Raw genomic sequence first — 24,259 nt, forward strand, 5'->3', positions numbered from 1 at the left:
ATGGATAATCTTCGATGCTTTCTTGGTATAGAAGTTGCTAGATCAAAGGAAGGAATTAATTTGTCTAAATAAAAATATGTTTTAGATTTGCTCACAGAGACGGACCTTCTTGGTTCTAAGCCAATTGATACCCCAATGGATGTGAATCATCTACTACTTGGCAAGGTATCCCGTATCGGTATCGGTTGGCGTAACGGTGCCCTCTAATATCAATACGGATACGGGGGTGTAACGGCCCGTAACGGTACGGCCCGTAACGGTACAATTTATTTTTTTTTGCCAAAAAAATATGAAAAAATATGGATTAAATCCGAAATATTCTAAGCATTCCAAATATGCATTCATTTATAAATTGGAACAAGTTTATGGTGGTGTAACGGTCCACTCTTTGGTGAGAAGTTGTATCGGACTGTCTGATGAATTTATGAACCAGATAACCTGAATTTGACTACAAACTTCATATATTTAATTTTCTAAATATCTAATTGATATACTTAACAATTTGATATCAGTTCTCCCAGTAGTTCTTTAAAAAAATGAAATTAAATTCAGGTAGATGGCGCTGCCAATTTAAGGCTGACTTGGAGGACCAATCCATGCCCCAAATCAGCCTCAAATTCATGCAATTTATTGGCATTATCCCACTTATGAATTAGTGGACATTTATTGGATAGTGAATCATGAAAAAAATCAAAAGGCCCTATTTTAAAAAATAAGTGTCCACAAATTAACAATTAAAAGTAGTCAAACAAATTGTTTTGGCATTGTGAGTTAGCAATTACAGTCCATAAATTAATTGGTAAATTTTAAGTTAATACATATTGTGTATAATTTTTTAATGGCCCGAATTAGGTGGGACTCAGATTGTGAAGTGTAGCACACGAGTGTCAAAGTTTTTTTGGCCCCACCCGTGATGAATGTGTTATATCCACACCGTCCATCCATTTTGCCAAATAATTTTAGGGCATGAGCCCAAAAATGAGGCACATCCAAAGCTCAGGTGGACCGCACCATAAGAAACAACAATAATTAAACGTCCACCATTAAAAATTTATTGGGGGCTACAAAAGTTTTAGATCAAGCTAACATGTGTGTTTTCCCTTCATCCACGTCAGTGTGACCCTATTAACAGGTTAGATGGAAAATAAACATTACAGTGGACTCTCAAAATTTTTTAATGGTGAGCATTCTATAACCACTATTTCCTATGTTGTGGTCCACCTAAGATTTGGATCTTACTAATTTTTTGGATCATGACCTAAAATGATGTGGCAAAATGGATGGATGGTATGGATAAAATACATATATCATGGTGGGGCCCACGTGGCACGTGTACCATTTATGAACTTGTGCGATAAAAGCGCGCTGCGTACCCAGTCCATTCATTTGACGTCAGTAACTCCTGTGGGTCTGATCATGAGGTATGTGTTATATCTAAACCGTCCATTCATTTGACAAGCTCGTCTTAAGGCTTGACACGAAAAATAATACAGATCTAATTATCAAGTGGACCACACTACAAAAAGCAGTGGGGGATTGAACATCTACCGTTGAAACCCTTTTTGGGATCACAGAAGTTTTGGATCAATATGAAATTTGTTTTTCCTTTTCATTCAGGTCTTTTTGACGTTACGAACGGATTGGATGGAAAATAAACGTTATGGTGGACCCTACAAATTGTCTAACGGTGAAAATCATTAACTCCGTTGTTATTTTTGGTGTGGTCTAGACGATCTTTGGATATGATTCATTTTTTAGGTAATGATCTGAAATGATCTCTAAAAATAGATGAACGGTGTCGATATAATAAATACATCATTGTGGAGCCCATGTAACTTTGATCTCCATTGAACCGTTCGTACAACTCGGAGCTCGAGAAGTGTCAACGCTCGTCTTAGCTTGACACGTACCTGCAGCAGCTATACAGCTGGTGTGTGGTACACCAGCAAATCCGCTTCTCCGATACGAAAAGAAAAAAGAGGGAAAGAAAAGGGAAACCGAGAAGAAAAGGAGGGAAAGAAGAGGGAGAGGGAGAGGGATAGGGAGAGAGAGAGAGGGAAGAAGAAGTAGGCGCGGCCGCGGCAGTAGCAGGCCCGCAGCCGCAACAGTCCAGTGGAAGAAGAAGAAGAAGGAGAAGGAGAAGGAGAAGAAGAAGAAAGAAAAAAGAAAAAAGGTACTTTTTTTCCCTATTTTCTTTAGCCGTAACTACTGTTATGGGACATAACGGCCGTTATGGTCACAAAATCAGGGAGGTGCCCGTTTTGACCCCGTATCGCGTAACTGTAACCGCCGTTACCGTTACGTAACGGCTGATACAGCCGTATCGTAACCGATTTGGGATACCCTGCTAGTTGGTGATCAAGGAGATACAATTGAACTAAGGTTTTCCATATCGGTAACCATTATTACCAATATGGATATCAGGCTATTAGGAGGGCATACAGGTCGTTATCATTTTGTTTTGTTTTTTTTTTTTTGTCAAAAAATCTAGAAATATATCTAGAAAATCCCAAATAATCTAAATATTCCAAATGTGTAATCTTTTTTCTATTTATGGTGTTGTAACGGTCCACTCTTTAGTGAAAATGTTGCCTCGGCTCGTCTGATAATTTTAATAACCTAATAGGCTTAAGTTGATCTCAAATAGGCCCACAATTCATGCAATTTATAGCATGCATCTCACTAATGCTCGTTCCCCCAAAGAAATTTTAAGAAAAAGTTGAAATTAAATTCGAATGAATAATGTCAGCAAATTAGGGGTCCATTAAAATGCCTCCAAATAGTCCCGAAATTAATGTAATGTATGACATTCATCCCATCAATGCATATCCCTAAGCAATTGACATCACTACTCCCAAGTAATTATAAGAAAAAAATAAATTAAATACGGATGAATAGTGTTGCCAATTTGGTGGGCCACTTAAATGCCCTCATATAGGCCCCAAATTCATGCAAGTTATGATACACATCCCACTAATACAAATCCCTAACTATTTGACATCATTTCCCCAATAAATTAAAAAATAAAATAAAATAAATATTGGCCGAATAGCATCATCGACTTGAGGGACCGCTTGATGCCCCAAATCATCCTCAAATTCATGCAATCTATTGGCACTCATCCAACTAATATAATTGGCCTCGGATCAATGGGCATTTATTGGACGATTAAGAATGAAAAATATCCAAGGGTCCTAATTTGGAAAAGAAAAAAAAAAAAGTTACTGTAAATCAACATTTAAAATGATTGAAAAAATTTGATTTTGCAATTGTTATTTAGCAACAATGGGTCCCATAATTTAATGGGTTAATTTTGAGTAAATATATACTACATGTACAATTTTCTAAGTGCAAGAGTATCGAGTGTCATGCTCCATTGGAGTATCATACAAGGAAAAAATGGTATGGTCCATCCAACAAATAACTTCCAAGTAATTAAGTGCATCTGAAATCCAACCTTTCAAATAGATTGGCCCCAAAATAGGGCTAACTGGTACAAAAATAATTCACATCTACTCATTAGGCCGGCCATATCATAGGCAACTCTTTTTTTTATCAATTGATAAATAGCAAAAATACAAATGTGGTCCACTTGATAAGTGGATATGCATGTATTTTCAAAAGGTGATCCTTGTCATGTTGCAAACCTATTGGATGGAGTGGATTTCTCATACACATAAATGGTTGGAACTTATACACTGATGGACCGTAACTTATGTCCAATCACTTGGAGTTTATATATACATATATATATATATATATTAAAAACCTTAGACAATAACAAGCCACAGCCTATTTTGAAACGAAAAGAGAGGACTTCGTAAGTTGCATATTTCAAAATGAAGAGAGAGAGAGAGAGAGAGAGAGAGAGAGAGAGACATGGAGACATGGCTGTCTCACTCTCCCTTTGAGTTTGAAACCTTGAGAGAGAGGGAGGGAGGGAGACATTGATGGAAGAGGAGAAGAAAGAAAAGGAAAGAAAAGAAGAAGAATCGTCTCCAATCTGGTACTCACTTTCTTTTTCCTTTTTTATCTTTAATAAGATAGATAGATAGATAGAAGATGAAGAAGAAGAGGACATTTTTCTTTTCTTTTTTTCAGGAGGTGAACATTATGAGGGTGGCGACCTTTTTTTTTTAGACATAACAATCACTTTATTGAAAGCTAGCAAGAAACAAGGAAAGAATACACCACAAAGGAGACGAAAAATCAAACAAGGAGACCAACCAAAACGGCCTTTACATAGATAGCCCAACTCGCGATGAGATATTTGACTTACCTAATGCCTTCATCAGTCCTTGCCCAGACATTCCTAAAACATCACCCATTACTAGTCCCCCCAAATAGCCCATAACACGACCATGATGATCAGTCTCCACATGGCTTTTCCGAATTTCCCCATTCCATCATGCCAAGCCCACAGAAGATCCTTTATTGTCCTAGGCATCATCCAATTGATCTGATGTAACAATAAAAAATAGCTTCGAGGGTGACGGTTGTTAAGCTTTTGTTTTTTAAACCCCCACCAATTCAGCCTCATATTGTGTAATGATCAGTCATTATTGCTATGTATTAGCTGTTACAGGCAATACGTAACTTGATTTGGGACACCTTGTGTTGAACACCCAAAAAGGTATAGAAGATTAGTCGAAAAGGTTATCTATTTGTCTATGAACAAGCTTGATATATCATGTGTTGTGTAGTGAGCTAGTTTATAAGCTCTCCAAGGTACCTCACCTCACATGGATGCAGTGGTTCAAATTCTTTAGTATCTCAAGGGAGCTCCAGGCTAGGAATTTTGTACACAAGGAATAATCATCATCAAGTCATAGGTCTAATGCAAAGTAGGTAAGCTCTTTAATTGATGCGCAGACTACTATAGGGTATTGCCTGTTTGTGGGAGAAAATTTAATTACACAAAAGAGTAAGAAGTAAACTGTTGTAACCTAATCAAGTGTTGAAGAAGATGATGGCTCATGCCATGTGTGAGCCCGTGTGGATCAAGATGTTTCAGGAAATAGGTTTTGTAATGAACATACCAATATAACTATTTTGTGATAATCAAGTGGCCTCCCATATTGCAAACAATCCAATCTATCGTGAGAGAACCAAGTATATAGAAGTTGCTTGTCACTTTATACGTGAGGTCTCTAGTCGAAAAATCTCTACACTCTATATGTTCGGTCCCAAGATCAACTTGCTATGTATTCACCAAGGCTCTCAGTCATAGACAGTCTGCTCGCATTTATTCCAAGATTGGCATCGATGACATCTATGCTCCAGCTTTAAGCAAACATAAGTGTGGGTCATACAACTATACTGCCCACCTAGTCTTGGTGTTTAGTCTTATTTCTTAATGTTTAGGGTTACTTCTTTTTTCTTTTTAAAGTTCCGGGGGGGGGGGGGAGGTTGTCCCCATATCGGACAATAACAAGCTTGTACTGCCCGTAATCCAGGTGTTGTCTGATTCGGGCCTGTTCTTCCACTTCACGAGGTATTTCTGATATAGTCCATGGTGGGTAGAGAACACTTGGTGATCTAGAACATCATCGATCTCTTCTTTCCGACCAGCTAGTGATGGAGGAGAAGGCAATCGATGGGAAGTATGGTCTAGTAAAGGATATGGGTTAGGGACGGGGTCAGGGACACCATCATCTAGGATAGAAGAAAGGTTTGTAGAAGGGCTAGAAGATGGAGGTGTGGGTCCGTCACAAGGCACAAAGTCTTCCATGTTGAATGTTGACCTAATGCTCATGTTAGATGGAAGATCCACCACATACGCATTAGGGCCCACTCTTGTCAAAATGTTATATGGACCTGCACCGCGGGCATGCAATTTCTGATCCACCACATATGCGTTAGGGCCCACTCTTGTCAAAATGTTATATGGACCTGCACTGCGGGCATGCAATTTCCTCACGGTTCCCTGTGGGAATCGTTCAGGCCTAATGCGGATCAAATGACGTAGTAACCTACCTGAAATTCCTTAAACCTGTGATGTGAATCTCCAAAGATTTTATAATGTTGATTACTAGCATTAATGCGGCTCTTAACCTCGCTATGCAAGTCATAAATATGACATGCAAATGCTTCTGCGGACTCGAATGGCCTATGTGAGACGGACATGGGTATGAAATCTATTAGGCATTCTAGGCTTGTACCCAAATACTATCTCAAGTGGACACATTCCTACAGACCTATGGATGAAATCGTTGTATGCAAACTCGGCTACGGGCAAAACCGCATCCCATGTCCTAATATGGTCCCCCACCAGACATCGTAGCAGATTCCCTAAGCTTCAATTGACAACTTTTGTCTGATCATCAGTCTGAGGATGGTACGCCAAAGAGAACTACAACTTAGTTCCTATCATGTGCCATAGATTTTTCCAAAAATAACTCATAAGCCGCACATCTCGATTTAACACAATGGTCTTTGGCAAACCATGCAGACGAACTACCTCCTCAAAGAATATCTTAGCCACGTTAGTGGCATTAAACGTTTTAGAACATGGGAAGAAGTGGAACATTTTCAAAAAACGGTCCACAACTACAAAAATGGAATCGTGCTTTTTAATTGTCTTGGTGAGCTCAAACACGAAATACATGCTAATATCAACCCATGAGGCGTGGAAGACTGGCAAAGGAGTATATAAATCGGTGTTCCGCTTCCTCTGCATTGCCAACGGACAAGTCCTACATTGTTCAATAATGTTAGCCACGTCTCGCTTGAGACTTGGCCAATAAAAATGCTCCTCTACAAGGGCAATAGTCTTGTCGCGTCCAAAATGACCAGCTATCCCTCCAGCATTAAGCTCTCAAATAAGAAAATCACGAAAGGACATATAAGGATACATAATCTATCGCCTCGAAACAAAAACTAACTGACCAGGACAAACTCACTACTACCCATAAACTGACCATCTAACAATGATGAGTACACTTCTCCAATATATGAGCAACTAGGATAATCTTCCTTTAATCGCTCAAACCTAGTGACTTCAACGTTCATGGATTGGAGTAACGTAACCCGATGACTCAACGCATCAGCATGTTTATTCTCAACCTCAGTCATGTGCTTCAACACAAAAGTGTACTCTTGAAGAAATTGGACCCACTTGGCATGCCTCGGGTTCAACTTCTTTTGCGAGTTGAGAGCGCAAGGCCTCATGGTCAGAGAATAAACCGAGCTCCTGCAGTAATAAATAATGTCACCAATGATACAGAGACCACACTACCGCATAGAATTATGTCATAGGTAGAATACTTTTGTTTCGCTTCATTTAGCTTCTCGCTAAAGAAAGTGACAAGGTGCCCTTCCTAATTAAGCACTTTGTCAAAAGCCTTGGAAAAATCTGGAAGTCGCATGACAAGAGCTTCAGTCATCTTGACTTTAATCTCCTTGAAAGCCCTAGAGGCTACTTTAGTCCATTAGAACTCGCCTTTTTTTTATGCAATTGGTAATGGGAGACATGATGGAACTAAACCCTCTAATGAACCACTAATAAAAGGTGGCTAAGCCATGAAAGCTACGCACATCATGAATATTACGCAGCTTAGGCCAATTGACTATGGCTTTTACTTTCTCAGGATCCACAAACATGCCCTCAGGTGACACGATAAAATCTAAGAAGATGACACTACTAGACAAAAGTGAACACTTTTTGAGGTTGGCATACAACTTCTCTGCCCTAAAGATCCCACACACTTGCCTTAGATGTTGGATGTGTTGTTCCTTAGTCATGCTATAAATAAGGATGTCATCAAAGTACATGACTAGGAACTTCCCTATAAAGGATCTCAACACCTGGCTCATTGCCCGTATAAATGTACTTAGGGCATTGGTCAGCCCGAAAGGCATGACTAGCCACTCGTACAACCCATCCTTCGTCTTGAAGGATGTCTTCCACTCATCACCTGGGCGAATACGGATATGGTGATACCCACTCTTGAGGTCTATTTTGGAGAAAATTGTGGCATTGGCCATCATTCGTCAAGACGCGATATAGGAAACCAGTACTTAACAGTAATCTTGTTGATGGCTCTGCTATCCACACACATACGTCACGTGTTATCCTTCTTGGGCGTCAAAAGGGCGGGCATGGCACATGGACTCATGCTCTCCTGAATGAACCCTTTCTTACAAAGCTCATCAACTTGCTTCTTGAGTTCTGCATGCTCTGTGGAGTTCACTCTGTAATGAGGAAAGTTTGGAAGAGTTGACCCAGGGACAATATCAATGGCATGCTAGACGTCCCTCATAGGTGGTAGCTCATTCGAGAGGTTGTCAGGAAAGACATCACTAAAATAATCTCACTAGGCAACTCTACACCAACCTAGGAGATAACCTCTCTAGTCACGAGGGCATACACCTCTGAATCCTCCCTAGTTTGTCTTTCAAATTCTTTTAAATTAATGATTTGAAGAGACTTAGGCTTGAACTTCCTCGAAGTTCCAAGATCACCCTTCTTCGTGGTCTCATACTTTTCCGGTACACTCATGAGTGGAAGAGGACTCAATCTAATTTTCTTGCCCTCAAACACGAATGTACAAATATTCAAGCAACCGAATATCATAACGTCCAAGCCAAATAACCAGGGCCTACCTAAGATGATGTGGTCGACATCCATGGGAACCACATTGCACCACAGCGAATCCTTATACGACCCATACTGGATGGGGATACAACGTCGCTGTGAGACCGGAATGGAGGGCTCATCAACCGACGACACTCCGTAGGGCTAAGGGTGAGACTCAACTTTCAAGCCCAGTCAACTCACGATGCTAGTAGAGGCCACGTTGGCATAGCTGTCATTGTCCACGATCACTTTACAATTTTTCTCTCCACACTTGGTATAAGTGTAAAAGATCGTGTTCTTACGACAATCATCATTTTCTTTAGCTTGGGCAAAAGCGCATCTGACTACTACAAGAGTGTGGGTCTCCTACTCATCAAACTCCTCATCACTAGCATCAATATCAGGCTAATGTTCCTCTACATCGCAATTGCCCTCGGCATCCTCACCTACCTCATCTATCATTAAGAACTTTACCTCTTTCTTTGTTGAAGCATTCCTTTGTGAGGTGACCATAACCATTACGACAAAAACATTGCATGTGCTCACTTCCCTTTGAACTAGTCTAGCTCCCAGGGTTAGGTTTGGCTCCCTGAGGAGCAACCCTGCCACCGGAATCACAAGACCCAAACCGCTTCATGGTCGATTGCACTAGGTATCGCTCAAGTTCCTCTACCCTAAGGTACGCCTCCTTTAGTGTACCAACATCATGAGAGATGAGCTCAAGCCTAATCTCGGGGCACATGCCCATCCTAAAACGAGACAGGGTCACAGCAAGGGACTTGTCGACATCACATAACATCATGTACTCCTCGAATCTCTCGATGTAATCCGATACAGGCATTGACCCTTGCCTCAAGGACTGCCACTGATCCAAAAGGCGATCACGGTAGGAGAGCGAGACGTATTTTTCTCTAGAAAGTTCCTTCACCTCAACCCATGATGTAATGGGTTCATCTCCACGCCACTCTGCCTTCCACTCTGTATTGGTCCAGAACAACTTGGCTTGACCCGTCAACATCATCTTAGCGAACCTCGCTCAACGACAATCTGACATGTCATGCCACTTGAAGAAGTGGTCCATGTCAGCTAGCCGATCAAGGAAATGTTTCAGGTTCAAGCGACCATCAAAATTGGGAGCTTCGACTTGGACGCTCTTCATAACCCATCAAAAAGTGGTCCATCAATTTCAATTACCTACCTCAAGCGAGAAAATTAGGTTTTCGAAAATTTCTCCCATTCCAACTCTCTAATCTTTCAATTTTCCATTCAAATCCATGTCAATGCAAGAGAATCGTGCATAGACACAAAATTGTAGTGAAATCCATGCAATAAGGAAGAAAAAAACACAAATTCTCCAACTTTATATACCACAAGTGTTTCAGCCCACAAAGCTTTCAAGCATCGATTTCTACCCTAATAAATGGATTTTATTCACAATGCTTAAGATGAATGGTCAAAATCAAGTTCCCCACAAGATCCCACGAAAAAAAAAAAAAAATCTCGAAAATCCCTCTTATTCTTCTTTTTTTTCTCGATTTTTTGATATTTATCCATGTAAGAAACCCCCTTTCCTGATATCAAGAGGTGTCGACAATAATATCATCGATACATAGGAGGGTTTATGAAGGGCACTAAGCAATATTGTAGTGATAAGTGAGATATCAACATATTGCCTATTCCTAAAAATGACATTGCTCGAGGGGGTTTCGGTATCACCCAACTGGTACTACCAATATTATTGGTGATAATGTTGATAGTCACCAATAACAAGAACACTAGTTGTAACCATGGTGTTGAAAAACGAGGTTACATTAGGAGTGTAACAGCTGTTACGAAACTGCAACGGTGGTGCCCATTACACTGCTCGAGGGGGTTTCGGTATCACCCAACTGGTAATACCAATATTATTGGTGATAATATTGATGGTCACCAATAACAAGAACACTAATTGTAACCATGGTGTTAAAAAACAAGGTTACATTAGGAGTGTAACAGCCATTACAAAACTGCAACGGTGGTGCCCATTACACAATATGGGGCCATAACTACCAACTATTAAAAAAATTAAAAATTAAAAAAAGGTCCATAAACAATGTTTGAAATATCAGTATCGCGTTACTTACGTATCGCATCCTTCGGATACAGATACGTATCGTTTATCACACGGTATATATTGTTTGTATCAAGTAATTTATCACACTTTTTGGGAAACACAAGGAAACGTTGGAAAATTGGTTGGATTTTTCAATGAAACTTTAGAGGTTGTTAAAAAAGACCTTAATACACACTTCTAAATCATAACATCTCAAAAAAGAAGTGCACATAATAGGTTTACTTTGTATAGGGTCTTAAGCTCTGCGTTGTCTGACTGAACTAATGCAACTATATTCAAAATGAATGCATAACATTTAGAGTGTATGTGATGATCATTTCATCAAACACTCCTAAATACTTCAAAATTAGTATCAATTGATAGCTAGTTGAAGGGAATTTCAAAAAAAAATATTTTTTAATAATATTTTATTAATTTTTAATTAAATTTTTTTTTTTCGAAAATTGACAAGGACTTGGCAAATCAGTGGATCAGCCCTCATACATGCTTGATTTCATGTTTGGAGTGCAACATTGCAAGCAACTTGGGAGAAATTGGGCAAATTTTGAATTGTCTCCAATTTTTCCCAAATCAGGCCACCTACACTTAAATTTCAAATTTAGAGTGTATGCGATGACATTTCAACAATTACTCCTAAATACTACGAAATTAGTCTCGATTGATAGCTGGCTCAAGGAAAACTTCAAAAAAAAAAAAACATGGAGAACACGAAGAACCAATGGATTTCGAAATCAAAGCTCCAACTCCATGATTTTTCATGCTAAAATGAAGAATTGATGGATTTATAACCATTTGACACTGATTTAACATAATTTCAACAAAAAAAAATAAAAAATAATAAAAGATCGAAAATTGAAATTGCTCACCGGATCGAACATGTGGGATATATCGGCACTATGTGTTTCGTATCGCACAGGTGGGACACAAGATATATCGTGGGATATATTGGCCGATGTCGTCAATATTTAAAACATTGCCTATAACAGGCCTCTATTGGTTGTTTCTAGCCTGTAACGACTGATATAAGGCTGATACTTTTTCCTTTTATTAAAAAAGTTTAAGCATTACAGAGGCTATAATGACCAACACAACCCATATCAAAACGGCCATAAGGTTGGCTGTTACGATCACTGTTACCATTACTGAATACCTTGATTGAAACTGAATTGTTCTATCATTCAAATGGTATGAACTCGTTTTGGCAATTATGAACTCATTTTGGCAATTATGAACTTATTCAAATGATATGAACACAAATATATGTTTTGATTGCTTTGCTTCACATATCGTGCAACTATTGCTGGAACCAATAGTCACTGTTAGCTCCTCTAAAGCAAGGTCCTATTGCCTTTCCAGGTCCAATAGTACCAGCATGAAGCATCAATTTGTAATTTTCAGGGGACTAGATAACTCATAATGCATGAACCTAATGATCATGACAGTTCAATCCCTACTTTGTTCATTGCAGTCTTTCAAGCAGGACACTTAGTGTAATTCCCAGCACAAACACCTCTTATCTTGGGTTTCACGTACAATAGCGGCATTGTTCCATGGACTTACTCCTCTTGGGTTATGCCACTAAAAGGTTGGGTTCTTAAATGTCATAAGTTAGGATAGATGTGTCGTGGAAAGGGATAGAAACCTCATCAACTACAATCATTTACTCCCCACCCCAACCCAGCCGCCATTTACAAACCCAGTACATCACTCGATTCAACATCTCCAGACGAAGGCTTAAGTGTGTTGCAATCTCCCAGCCCGACTTCAGAACACAGCAGCTCAAATCTCAAATTGGGAGCTCCCAAACATCATAAAGCCATGAGCAAGGTCCTCCAAATGTTCATATAGAGAGAGAGCCCCACAAAAGTACTAGAGCAATTACATGTGCCTAAGCTTCTTATGCCTAAGGTGACTTCCTTATGACTATGAAGTCTGAATGCAAGGTGAAGACCACTCTAAATCCCTCACTATTATTGTTTGCTAGGGAGACTTTCGAGTCCCTCTATCTTTAAATAATAAGTTTTGGGCCCTATATGCAGGGATCTGAAGCAGGAGAGGCACCTAGTTAGAAAGATCCAGCAACAAACATTTGCCCACTAAGAACAACCAACAAGCTGAATTAGATCCCTGGGAGCTTAGGACTACAATATCCAATAGAGTACTTACAACCAATGTTTTAAATATCAACAATATCAGTCGATATATCCCACAATATATCTTGTATCTCACCTGTGCAATATGAAACGTATAGGTAGTGGCAATATATCCCATCTATTTGATCTAGTGAGCATTTTTTATTTTCGATCTATGTTTTTGTTGTAAATCATGTTAAACTAGTGTCAAATGGTTACAAATCTATGATTCTTCATATTTTTAATGAAAAATCATGGATTTGGAACTTCAATTTCGAAATTTAGGGGAGATGGGTCAAGTTGAGGAAAATTGAGAAAAATCGAAATTTCTCAATTTCTTTTTTCGAAATTTCTCAATTTCTCGCAAATCAATTGTAATCTTTGTATCCAAACACAAAATTAAACAAGTATATAACCTGATCTAGTGATTCTTCTTTTGCTTTTGAATGTATTGCTTATGTTTCCATACATGTCTTCTTATGTTCATAAATTATATGAATAAACTTTGAATATGCTTGCATCAGTTCACTTGGAAAGCATATATATTAAGACCCCATACAAAGGAAACCCCTATTATGTGCAATTTTTTTGTAATGTTTTGGTTTTTAAGTGTGTATTGATGTCTTTTCAACAATCCCTGAAGTTTCATTGAAAAATTCAACCAATTTCCCAATGTTCCCATGTCTCCCAACCACAGAGATACATTACGCAACACAACCAATACATCCCTTGCGATAACCAATATGTATCCGTATCCCAAGGGTGTGATACATTAAGTGATAACGATATTTAAAACATTGCTTACAACTCTAGAGACAATGACATTTGGAAAGGAAATATAGATCATGAGTTCGTACTTAAAATCTAATGAGCAATTATAACTTGACTAATATAAGAAAAAGGCCACTGTATGACAGCACGAAAAGGAACCCCGAATCTGAGATAAGGCTATGATAATGATGATGATGAGCAGCAAGAAAGTAAAAATAATTCAGGAAAAGCAATAGATAAGATCCACAATCAAACAAAGTAAAATTAAAGTAACCAGGGCTTTTCATCATAAAAGTTTCAGGACTGGAGAAACAAACACATACCAGCAGTACACGCAGAATTAACAGAACCAGCTGAAACCACGGCAGTTGGAGGTAGAAGATTATTCTTTTGAAAGACTTCAACAAGACGAGGAACCCACTCATCCTTCTGCTCTCTATGTCCCAGCCTATATAAGGCACCAATTCAAGCAGTTACATATAAACAAAATACATGATAAAAAAATACCAGTACTGTGACAGGCAAGAAATAGCTGTATCCATCCCCTGGTCTTGTATATTTTAGGGGATCACACCAAGCACCGTGCATGTAGAGCAAGGAATACAAAACAGTTGCTAACATCCACACCTTCCATAGCCACCAAATCCCCACCTGAATACACAACAAAAAAAGAAGCAAAGAATGAGGAATGCAGAAGAAAAGAAAAACAATATTGTATACAACATTTAAACAAAATGATGATGGCATCTAAACAAAGCATTAAAAAACATAATTAAGGTGACATGAACGGTTTGAGATACAGTCAAGATACATTAAAAATGCATTCCTTAGCTGCACAGAGCATGAAACACTAACAACGCATTCCTTAGTTGCACAAAGCATGAAACAATAAAAATGCATTCCTTAATTGCCTGAAGGAAAAAGGGAGAGGATTTGGGTTTAGAAGAGGGTATCTGTTTCAAAACATTAGCGTAAAAGCTTAGGAAACAGGAGCAGGAGCAGAAGTTCGAAGCGAGAAGGACACCTTTTGACCATGGATCTTGAAGGTAATAAGAATTTGAGCCTCAATTGAAAGTAATACAATTGGGATTGTATGTATTGGATTTTGGCATTTACCATGGATTTTGAACGTAGGAAGGGAGGAAAAAAGTGCAAGAATTGATGATAACAAATAGAAGAAGAAATAAACAAAGAATAAATCTAGGGCATCATACCACTCTAGAAGATAGATCCAGGGCATCACAGCACAATATTAGAAAAGAAGCACCACACCCTGAAATTAACCCAGAACAGACTTCAAAGAAAAAAAGTCTTTTATCAACAAAACCATGACTCTACACCATAGCTATGGCCTCGTATACATCAACTCTACAGAAGGTAAGAAGTTCCTTGAAGCAGGAAATTCATCTTGGGTGATTTGATTTACTTTGGTAGGCACATCGGAAGCAAAAGAATGGGCATTAAAGGACAGACATGTAATGTTTTCTGAATTGCATAGCTTTCGAACATCACCTCAGAAGAGAATTGAGACTAAAATCTGTAGCAAGCCGTGAAAATACCCATCTCAATCAGGGGTCATCTGATCAGGGTGATTTTTCTGAATCACATGGTTCAGAGAAATCTTCTTAGGAAGAATCAGCAGATGAAGATTGGTCAGTGTATCTGAATCTTCGAGTTTCAGATGAACAATTGAAGAAAGATCCTAATGAGAAGAAATTGGATGGAATAGCGTCTGAAGCCCACATGTGGCAAAGGCAGCTGAGGCTCCAGACACTACTCTGTTTACTGAATATCCAGATGTAGCTGAAGAATTGGAAGAGAATCATGCCAAGGCTTCTACAAAGAAAAAAGAATAGGAACAACTCAGTAGCTGGGCCAGTGAGAACACCAAGATCTAGGTCCCATATGCTGAATGTACTGTGTTGGGAATGGTCCCTCCATCCATAGATTAAAAGAGAATTTGATGATGAATATTCAGTTTGTATCAGTTATGGAGCAAAAGATTGGTAATGTGAATTTCAGAAGAAGAAAAAAACGTTGGCAAATAAGCATACAGGCTGAGATAGCTAATAAGGATTCTGATGCTACGATTTGGCTTTCTCTGAAAGCACACAATTCAGGTGTAAAGTGTTGATGGCTCATATCAGTATTTAACTGTGGTATTTAATTCGGACTTAAATGGCAGAATCATTCCTTGTGTCAGTGGTTTGTATTTGATAGTGGAAGGGGACTGCTTTGGGAGAATGTAGGAGATTCTCTTTAGGCTTGTCAAAGCCTCAGATACTAGGGGGAGATTCCAACGAAATTCTTAATGCAGGTGAGAAGTTGGGAGGTAAGCACCCTGATGACAAGAAACAATGTCTGATTTCCAAGAAACAGTGAGACATTGTCGTCTCATAAATGTAGGCGTTGAAGATGGTACATGCACGTGGTCAAATAATCAAAAAGGGGGAAACTGTGTTGGGGCTTGGTCAGATAAAGTATTCATTAAAGCACCTCAGGTTAGAAATATTTCTGGGGGTGGTCCAAAGCCACTCAAGTTTCCAAATATGCAGTTACATCACCTACAAAATTTTTTTTTAGAAGTAACAGTAACTTTTATTGACAAAATGCCAAAAGGTGAGAAGGAATACAGGAAAAATGAAAGATCCCCAACCCAACCTAGGCTGAAGTTACAAAATCTGCCCATTCGGAAGGAAGGCCTTTGATCCTACCAATGGCCTGTTCAACCGACAAAAATTGATTTCGAAAACAAGAAGCATTCCCTGCCTCCCAAACAACCCACATGAGTGCCATAATATGGAGCTTCCATCTGACTTTTTCTGATTTCCCGTTTCCTCCCCCATGCCAGTCTCAAAGGAGATCCTACACTGATTTCGGCATCACCCACATAGTGCGAAACAAAACAAAAATATAGTCCCAGATCTTCATCACAAACGGGCAGTGAATGAAGAGATGATCAATCAATTCCGCATCTTGCATGCACATCAAACATACATTCGGCAAAATGAGGGATGTTCTTTGAAGGTTGTCGATGGTAAGGATCCTCCTCCTTGCCACGAACCAAACAAAAACCACAACACGGGGAGGGGCACCATAAAACTAATAGTGGAAAGGATGAGGCGGGACACGATGAATAGTGGTTGTGGCAATCATATTGTATAGTGATTTTACGGAAAACTTGCCCGATCAGTGAGCCTTCCGAACCACGGAATCAGAAACCCAAGGAGAAGGCATAAGATTTTTTAAGCACTCTAACAAACCCATCAGCTCCTCTGTTTCAGTGTCCGTCAAATTCCTGCGACCAGGCGAATTCCAAACAAAGGAGCCTTCACAAATGGAGACACAATCTGTGAGTGACATGAACCGGTCAGAAACAATGCGAGCCAGTCTTAGAAAAAGCACTTGTAATGCTCTATCCCCGCACCAAATATCCACCCAGAATTTAATATGACACCCATTTCCAAGAGAGAAAGCAGCCACTCTTTGTACTAAGTGCTCCGTTGCTGCAATTGCCTTCCAAATGGATGAGGCTCTATATAAAGAGGATCAATGAACAAACCAACCGCAACGCTCTGTACTGTTCTTATTTGCTATAAGCTCCCTCCACAGCCTCCCCTGCTCAGCTCCAAACCTACAAATCCATTTGTCGAGAAGAGCAGCATTCATGTTCTCTAAAATTTTGATGCCCACCACTCCCAATTCAACAGATTTACACACCTCCTCCCATTTGAGGAGATGAAACTTTCGTCCCCCCATAGAACCATTCCAAAATAAAGCACTTCTCATCTTTTCTAACCTGTGCAAAACCGCTTTCAGACATTTGACAAGCAAGAGAAAGTATATCGGCATATTTGCGAAAGTTGTCTTCATCAGAGTTATTCGTTCACCATAAGAGAGATAGCAAGTCTGCCAAGATGCAAGCTTCCTCTTTATTCTTTCAATAACCTTGGCCCACAGATGAATAGGAGGCTTACCAATACACAACGGGAGACCTAAGTATGTCATCGGGAAATCTGCAATCCTACATCCAAAAGAACATGCAAAAGGCACAAGGTCTTGGCCACTGATGTGAATTCCAAGCATTTCTGACTTAGCAACATTAACCTTCAATCCTGAAACTGCCTCGAAGCAAACAGTAATTTTTCGAAGGTTGTCCACAGAGGTTAGGTTCGCATCAAAAAAGAGGAGAGTATCATCTGCATATTAGAACCAGTTCATGGAGTGGCAGTTTATGCTTTAAATATGAAATTAAGGCGCCACAAAGGTGCCATAAAGACTTGGAACAAGGAACATCTAGATGAAATATTTCAGAATGTCAAAGATGCTGAAGATAAAGTGTTAGCAGTGGAGTTTTGTTGAGAAATTGACAACTCCAATGTTAAAAGGGATGCTCTTTTGGAAGCCAAGCAGAATCTTGACGAGGATCTCCTCCAAGAGGAAATTATAAGCTTTAGACATCCAGACAAATGTAAATTAAAGAGGAGACCAGAATACTCGATTTTTCCACATTTCAGTCCTAAATAGTACAAGGGAAGTGATGATCGACAAAATCAAATCCAACAATGGTGATTAGATTGACCATCTAGATGATATCTAGTATACAATGGTGGTTTTCTTTCACAAATCTGCTTTCTTCTGAGGCAGCTAAGAATAAGGGAAAATAGCTTGTTTTGGAGTTGTAGTCAGAAGGGGATAATAGGATGCTTCTTGCTCCAACTGAGGAGGAAATTTTCCAAGCTATATATCTATCAATAGGAATGGTCCAGACAGTTTCTCAGGAGGATTCGTTTCTAACTTCTGAGAGATTATTAAGGACAAGTACGTATTAGAGGTTTTTTTTTTTTTTTTTCAAGTGGCTTGCTTCCAAGAGAAACATTATTTTCTCTTATTGCATTATGATTCCTTCTAAAAAGATGGTTTCAAGGTGATGCAAAGGCTTGAAAACCTTTGAGAAAGAGTGCCCATTCATTCAAAAGTTGTAGATGGGCTGTTCCCATATTAAGGTCCATGGAATTAAAAAGGGAGAATAACACATGTTGTTGGGTCTGAACCATCTCTAGGTAGCTTTAAGCCAAACGTGGATGGTGCATCTAGGAAAACCCCAGTTATTTAGAGGACATGGATTCTTCAAGATGCCAACGGGGCTTTTGTTTCAGTTTTTTCTCATTTCTATAAGAACTATTCTAGTCTAATTGCTGAGTTGAGAGCCTTGCAACATGGCATTTGATGCTATTGAAGTTTGTGGAAATGGAAAGCAATTCTGAGTGTTGATGGCCTAATTGCGATGCTTCATGCATGTTCTTTTAAATATTAGGCAGCTTCACATTGGTGGCAATAACTGAAGAAAATTAGTGATGGAATGGCTCTTTTGTTTTCTAACAAATATATATATATATATATATATATATATATATATATATATATATATATATATATATATATATATATATATATCAGTGTTTCAAATAGCACCCGTAGCGTAGCGGTTGCGTGCGCTACGTAGCGTAGCGTGGGCGTAGCGCTACGTAGCATCCCAAATAGCGTAAATCCCCTGTAGCGTACGCTCTACGTAGCGCGTAGCATCCATAGTATAAGCTACAATGTATTTTTTTTACTATTTTATTTTTTTATTATTATTTTCACGTTTTCTTTGTTTCTAATGTTGAGGAATGTGACACTTGTATTATACTTGACACTTTTAACCTATGAGATTTTTATTTCTTTTCATAATTTTAGTTTCAATTAGACATTATTAATTAAAGTGATTTGCTTAGAAAGTTGTTGATGTGATAATTATTTGATTTGGCTTATATACGTGGATTGGCTTTTGATAAATGATAACTAATGACTTTTTTGAACATGCTTATAATTGATAAAATGAATCATCTTTTAGGCATTTTTATATTTTTTTTCCTTTTTTTTCACTATTTACTATATTTGTCTGATTTTTTAATTAAAAAATAGAAGTATCGTGCAGCTTTCGCTACACGCTACGTATTTACACTACACGCTATAGAGGGTTGAGCGCTACGCATCACACTACTGCCATTTAAAACACTGATATATATACATGTGTGTGCGCGCGCGCGCGCATGTGGAAAAGGTAATACAAGATCAACCTTATGGGAGCTTCCCATGAAGTCAAGCTCTATGGGCCCCACCGTGCATTGGCAGGTCCCTTCTAGGTTATGATATGTCTCAAAAATCAGTTGTACTAGGAACTCACGTGGGCCACACCATCAAAAACCATGTAAAATCATGCCTAAAACATCTATAAGCACTTGGTGCCTCCCACCTTAGTTTTGGAATGGCATGAAATTTGGTGTAACCCCTCGTCCAAGTGGAACACACACAATGGATGGGCTGGATGTCTGAACCAAATATCAATGGGCTTTAGAAACAATCAGGAAGGTTTCAATGGATAGGCATTCACTCTCAACTGTTGTATGTGGTGTGGCCCACATAAGTTATGGATTGGCCTGATTTTTAGGCTCATGGCCCACCATGGAAGGGTGGATGTCTGACATACATCACACGGTGGAGAACACAGATGTCCACCTCATGGGAAGAAAGGTGCATTTGATTGATGGGGTGGATGTTCGACACACATCATGGTGGAGCCCATTGAGTCGACCTCATGGGAAGCTCCCAGAGGTCGAACTCATAGCACCTTTTTTCCACACACACAATAGTTGAGAGTGGATGCCTACCATTTGAAACCTTCCAGACTGTTCATAGGACCCACTGAGATATGGTTCAGACATCCAACCCATCTATCGTGTGTCCCACTTGGACAAGGGGTCAGGCAAATTTCAGGCCGTTCCAAAAGTTAGGTGGGTCCCACCAAGTGCATTCAGATTTTTAAGGCATGATTTCACATGGTTTCAAATTGGGATATCCCATAACCTAGAGGGGACCCACCAAATGCACAATGTGGATGTCCAACACATATCACGATGGGGCCCAGAGAGCTAGTCCTCATGGGAGGCTCCCATGAGGTCAACCTCATAGAACCCCCCACCCCACACACACACAGAAATTTCTCCTACAAACAAGACCATAAATGGCCTTACATACGAGCAATGGGGTGCGTGGCTCAGGTGGGCTTCACTGCGAAGTATTTCCAAAATTCACTCCGACCATTAGGTGTGTTACTGCATTTTAGGCCTAGGGCTCAAAATCCACGCAAATTCGTAATTTAAGTGGGCTGCACCAAAGGAAACGGTTGGAAGGGGGACACCAATTCTTGATTTTTATGGGGCCCATCATGATGATTATGTAAAACCACTCTGACCATCAGTTGTGCCATTCACTACTAGGCCCGGGGCCCAAAAAATAGGGTGACTTGTGATTCAATTGGGCCACGCCAAAGGAAATAGTTGGGAGAGGGATGTCCACCCCTGATTTTTTACAATGCCTACCATGATGATTATCTGAAATCTACTCCCACCATTAGTTGCCTCACCAAACATTATGCCTAGGGCCATTGTGATTAGGCCCATCCATGACTTATGTGGGCCACACCAAGGAAAACAGTTTGAAGGGCAAGTGTACCCCTGCACACTGTTTATGCTTGTGTGGTCCACCTAAATCTTAGATGTAGCTGATTTTTAGGCCATAGGCCTAACGTTGGCTGATGCATCAGATGGTCGATTTTGGAAACACATCGCAGTGGGGCTCCAAGCGACGCATCCCTTTGCTCACACTTACCTTATTCATGGCCTAGTTCACAGGAAACTAGGCCTCTGCATGCATGCATATAGGCGCACGCGCGCGCACACACACACACAGAAGGAAAGAGAAATAAACAAAAGTTGTGGATTCTCTAGCAAATCGGGGTCATGATTCCCCAAGCAATTGTTTTTTTTTCGTTGGCTTGTATTGTTCTTCATCTGTTAGGAATAGGATGGGTTTCTTTTTGGATTCCACTAGTCACTTTGATACTAGGACTTGATGTTAGTTGCTTTGTTTGGATTCTTTGGAGATAAGTATTTATGTACCCTTCTTTTTTGTACATGACTTTTCTTTATTACTAAAAGAGTAGGCCTTGCACACACCATTTTTCCAAGTCAACGAAAGCACCACGTGTTACTAGCTAAGCAAGTTTGAACATAAAAGGTCTGTAGGCCCCATAGGTCAATCAAACAACTAAAAGCACTATCCAATTGGAATAGTGGGTCCCACAGTCCAATTAGACCATTAATTGGAAGATCTGATTGGATTTTCCCAAAGTTCAATCAGACCATCAATTAGACAATCCAATTTGATACGTTGGCCCCACACTCCCATCACCTTGGGATATGTTGTCTAGATACAACACCTTGGTAGAAGGTTCATGCAGCTACGGATGCATTCAGTTTATCACAGATAACAGATCAGCAAGCGATAAACCAGATCTCCAGTCCACGGTTTTCTTTCCCCCTTTTTCCGATATACCAAAGCAAGCCACCAAGGATGCTGGACTAGGTATGATGCAAGGTTCACTAGGCAATTTCAAAAGATAAATATTTCCTAAGAAGTAAAATTTCAAGCAATGGCCCACAAACAGATTTTATTTTTATTTTTTTTAAGAGCAACAAAAATTTATTAGAAAGCCACCAAAGGCGGAAAAGAGGACAGGAGAAACCTGCTAACACCCAAAAGAGGGAAGCAAAATACCTGGGTCACTAATCGGGAGGCAAGGTGACCATTCTGCCACCTCCCTCTTAATTGAGCTAACAACCCTAGAGATCAGGGTAGAGGAATTACTGAAGCAACAGTTATTCCTTTCTTGTAATAGATCACCACATTACAAAATTAACCAGTAATTTAACTTACAAGCAATAAACTGGTAGTAAATGTTCTACAAACTTGCATGTGATCTCCATGATGCATTAAAATTGAAATAGAAATTACTAGAGGTTAGGGAAACATACGTGTAAACAAAGCCACTTGAATCCACAGCAACTGGATGCACAAAGTAGAGCAACAACAGTTGGGTCAATATTACCCCAAATGAAAATAAACACACTGGCCTGTAGAAGCACAGAAAGAGGATGCTATGGACCTGTATGGTTTACTCCACAGGCAACTTTGATAATAGTTTTGCTGGAAAGTGAAGCTATTGCCCGTGGGCGAGGCTGGGCTTCATAAGCAAGCTTCACCGAACCTTCTTTAAGATTATACTGCAAGTTATTACAAAACTCTTTCATGATTCACATAACAATAAGACCATGATAATAACAGACAAGTTTTTTTTCATAAGATGATTTACCTGGTTATCAGTTCCATGTCCAAGTTGGCCATACTGTGGAAGGCCGGCGGTTCTGCATACCACCAAAATTTTGCAAATCAACAACTAAATCATTTGTTTGAAAGTTTTCTAAGACTGAAAATTCTGCAAACCATACTGTATAGAAGCTCCTTCAACTGAAGATAGCCACACGGTGAACTCTGCCCCACAGACAGCATTTGTTACTTGCGAAACCAGACAACGGACTGGAGATGACTCAAATTCTACAAAAATTAAAAAGAGAGTAGCTAAATAATAAGTGAATGTAGATTACCAACAGTACAGTGCAGATTTTGTGATTATCATAAATCATAGAAGCAGAAGAAGCAGTCTATTCTTTTATAGCTACACAGTTGCTGGACCAATATGATCATAACACAATTTGACAGAGGTGCCAGGTTTGGCACAGATTGTGATGATTACACAGAAAAATCTATACACTAAAAGCAATAGAAAATCATCTCAAAGTTTCCCTGTTAGAATTATTACAAAGGAAAACCTTCATACTCACCTTGACAACCAGCTAATCTCATCCACTTAAAGCAAGAGAAGAACCATCTCAACGAGTCTTTGTTAAAATCATGATAAAGAAACATTTCTACAAAGGGAAACTTAAGGATTGGACCAAAATGAATTTTGGGGAAGACGGTGGAAAGAAATTGAGATAGGAAGATCAGGGAGGATGGTAGAAGGCACGCAAATGGAGGAAAGAGAAGGGTATGGAGAGCTCAAGGAGGTGGCATGGATACAGACATTGAGAGCCTTGTAGCAGGAGGAAGAATACTTTTTTCCCACAAGATAGAAAATGGAAGGCATGAACAGAATCATATCTACAAAGCCATGTTCAAGGAACAGTTGTGGAATATGCCATTCAAATTAAAGAAAAGATCATTGAATTCTATGCTTGTCTGTGTTCCAAAGAAAGGTTCCTGAAACTGACTCTTGATGAGGTATCCTTTAAGCATATCACTCAGGATAGGACTTGGGAATGGCTCAAGAGACATTTCGATGAAGAGCAAGTTCATTTATCAATGGGCTGATGGATGGGAACAAGATGCCAGGACTAGATGGTTTCTAACCTACTTCCAAGACTAGAAATGATCAAAGAGGATTACGAGCGAATTTCATGACAAAGAAATATTAATTAAAGCATACATGCAACATTTCTTACACTTGTCCCTAAAGTAGAAGAGGCGATATGCTAGGAGGACTTTAGACCAATAAGCAAGATGTTCCATATCGATAATGGTGACCGTAACAGTCGCCACCATTAACGATGCGGAGTATTGGCATAACAGCCGATATGGGGGGCATAACGGCCAATACACCCTTGTATCAGTTGAATTTTTAATTTTATTTTTTTGCTGGAAAAATTCTGGTAAAATATCCAA

General features: G+C 39.4%; 2 protein-coding genes across 2 annotated transcripts in view; one reads left to right on the top strand and one right to left on the bottom strand.

Annotated features, from left to right (window-relative positions):
• LOC131237364 (uncharacterized) overlaps positions 1-24,259 on the bottom strand; it is a 130,410-nt gene that overhangs the window by 25,250 nt on the left and 80,901 nt on the right. The window contains exons 5-10 of the mRNA XM_058235083.1: positions 22,987-23,092; positions 22,851-22,902; positions 22,644-22,761; positions 22,513-22,543; positions 14,222-14,245; positions 13,918-14,042 (exon numbers count right to left, since the gene is read on the bottom strand). Coding sequence (XP_058091066.1) covers positions 13,918-14,042; positions 14,222-14,245; positions 22,513-22,543; positions 22,644-22,761; positions 22,851-22,902; positions 22,987-23,092 — 456 coding nt within the window. The remainder of the gene's footprint in view (positions 1-13,917; positions 14,043-14,221; positions 14,246-22,512; positions 22,544-22,643; positions 22,762-22,850; positions 22,903-22,986; positions 23,093-24,259) is intronic.
• Positions 1-24,259, top strand: part of LOC131237365 (uncharacterized) — an 80,007-nt gene that overhangs the window by 9,997 nt on the left and 45,751 nt on the right. The gene's annotated exons all lie outside the window — the stretch shown is intronic.

The sequence above is a fragment of the Magnolia sinica genome, chromosome 2 (genome assembly GCF_029962835.1).
Source record: "Magnolia sinica isolate HGM2019 chromosome 2, MsV1, whole genome shotgun sequence".
In the NCBI taxonomy this organism is placed as follows: domain Eukaryota; kingdom Viridiplantae; phylum Streptophyta; class Magnoliopsida; order Magnoliales; family Magnoliaceae; genus Magnolia; species Magnolia sinica.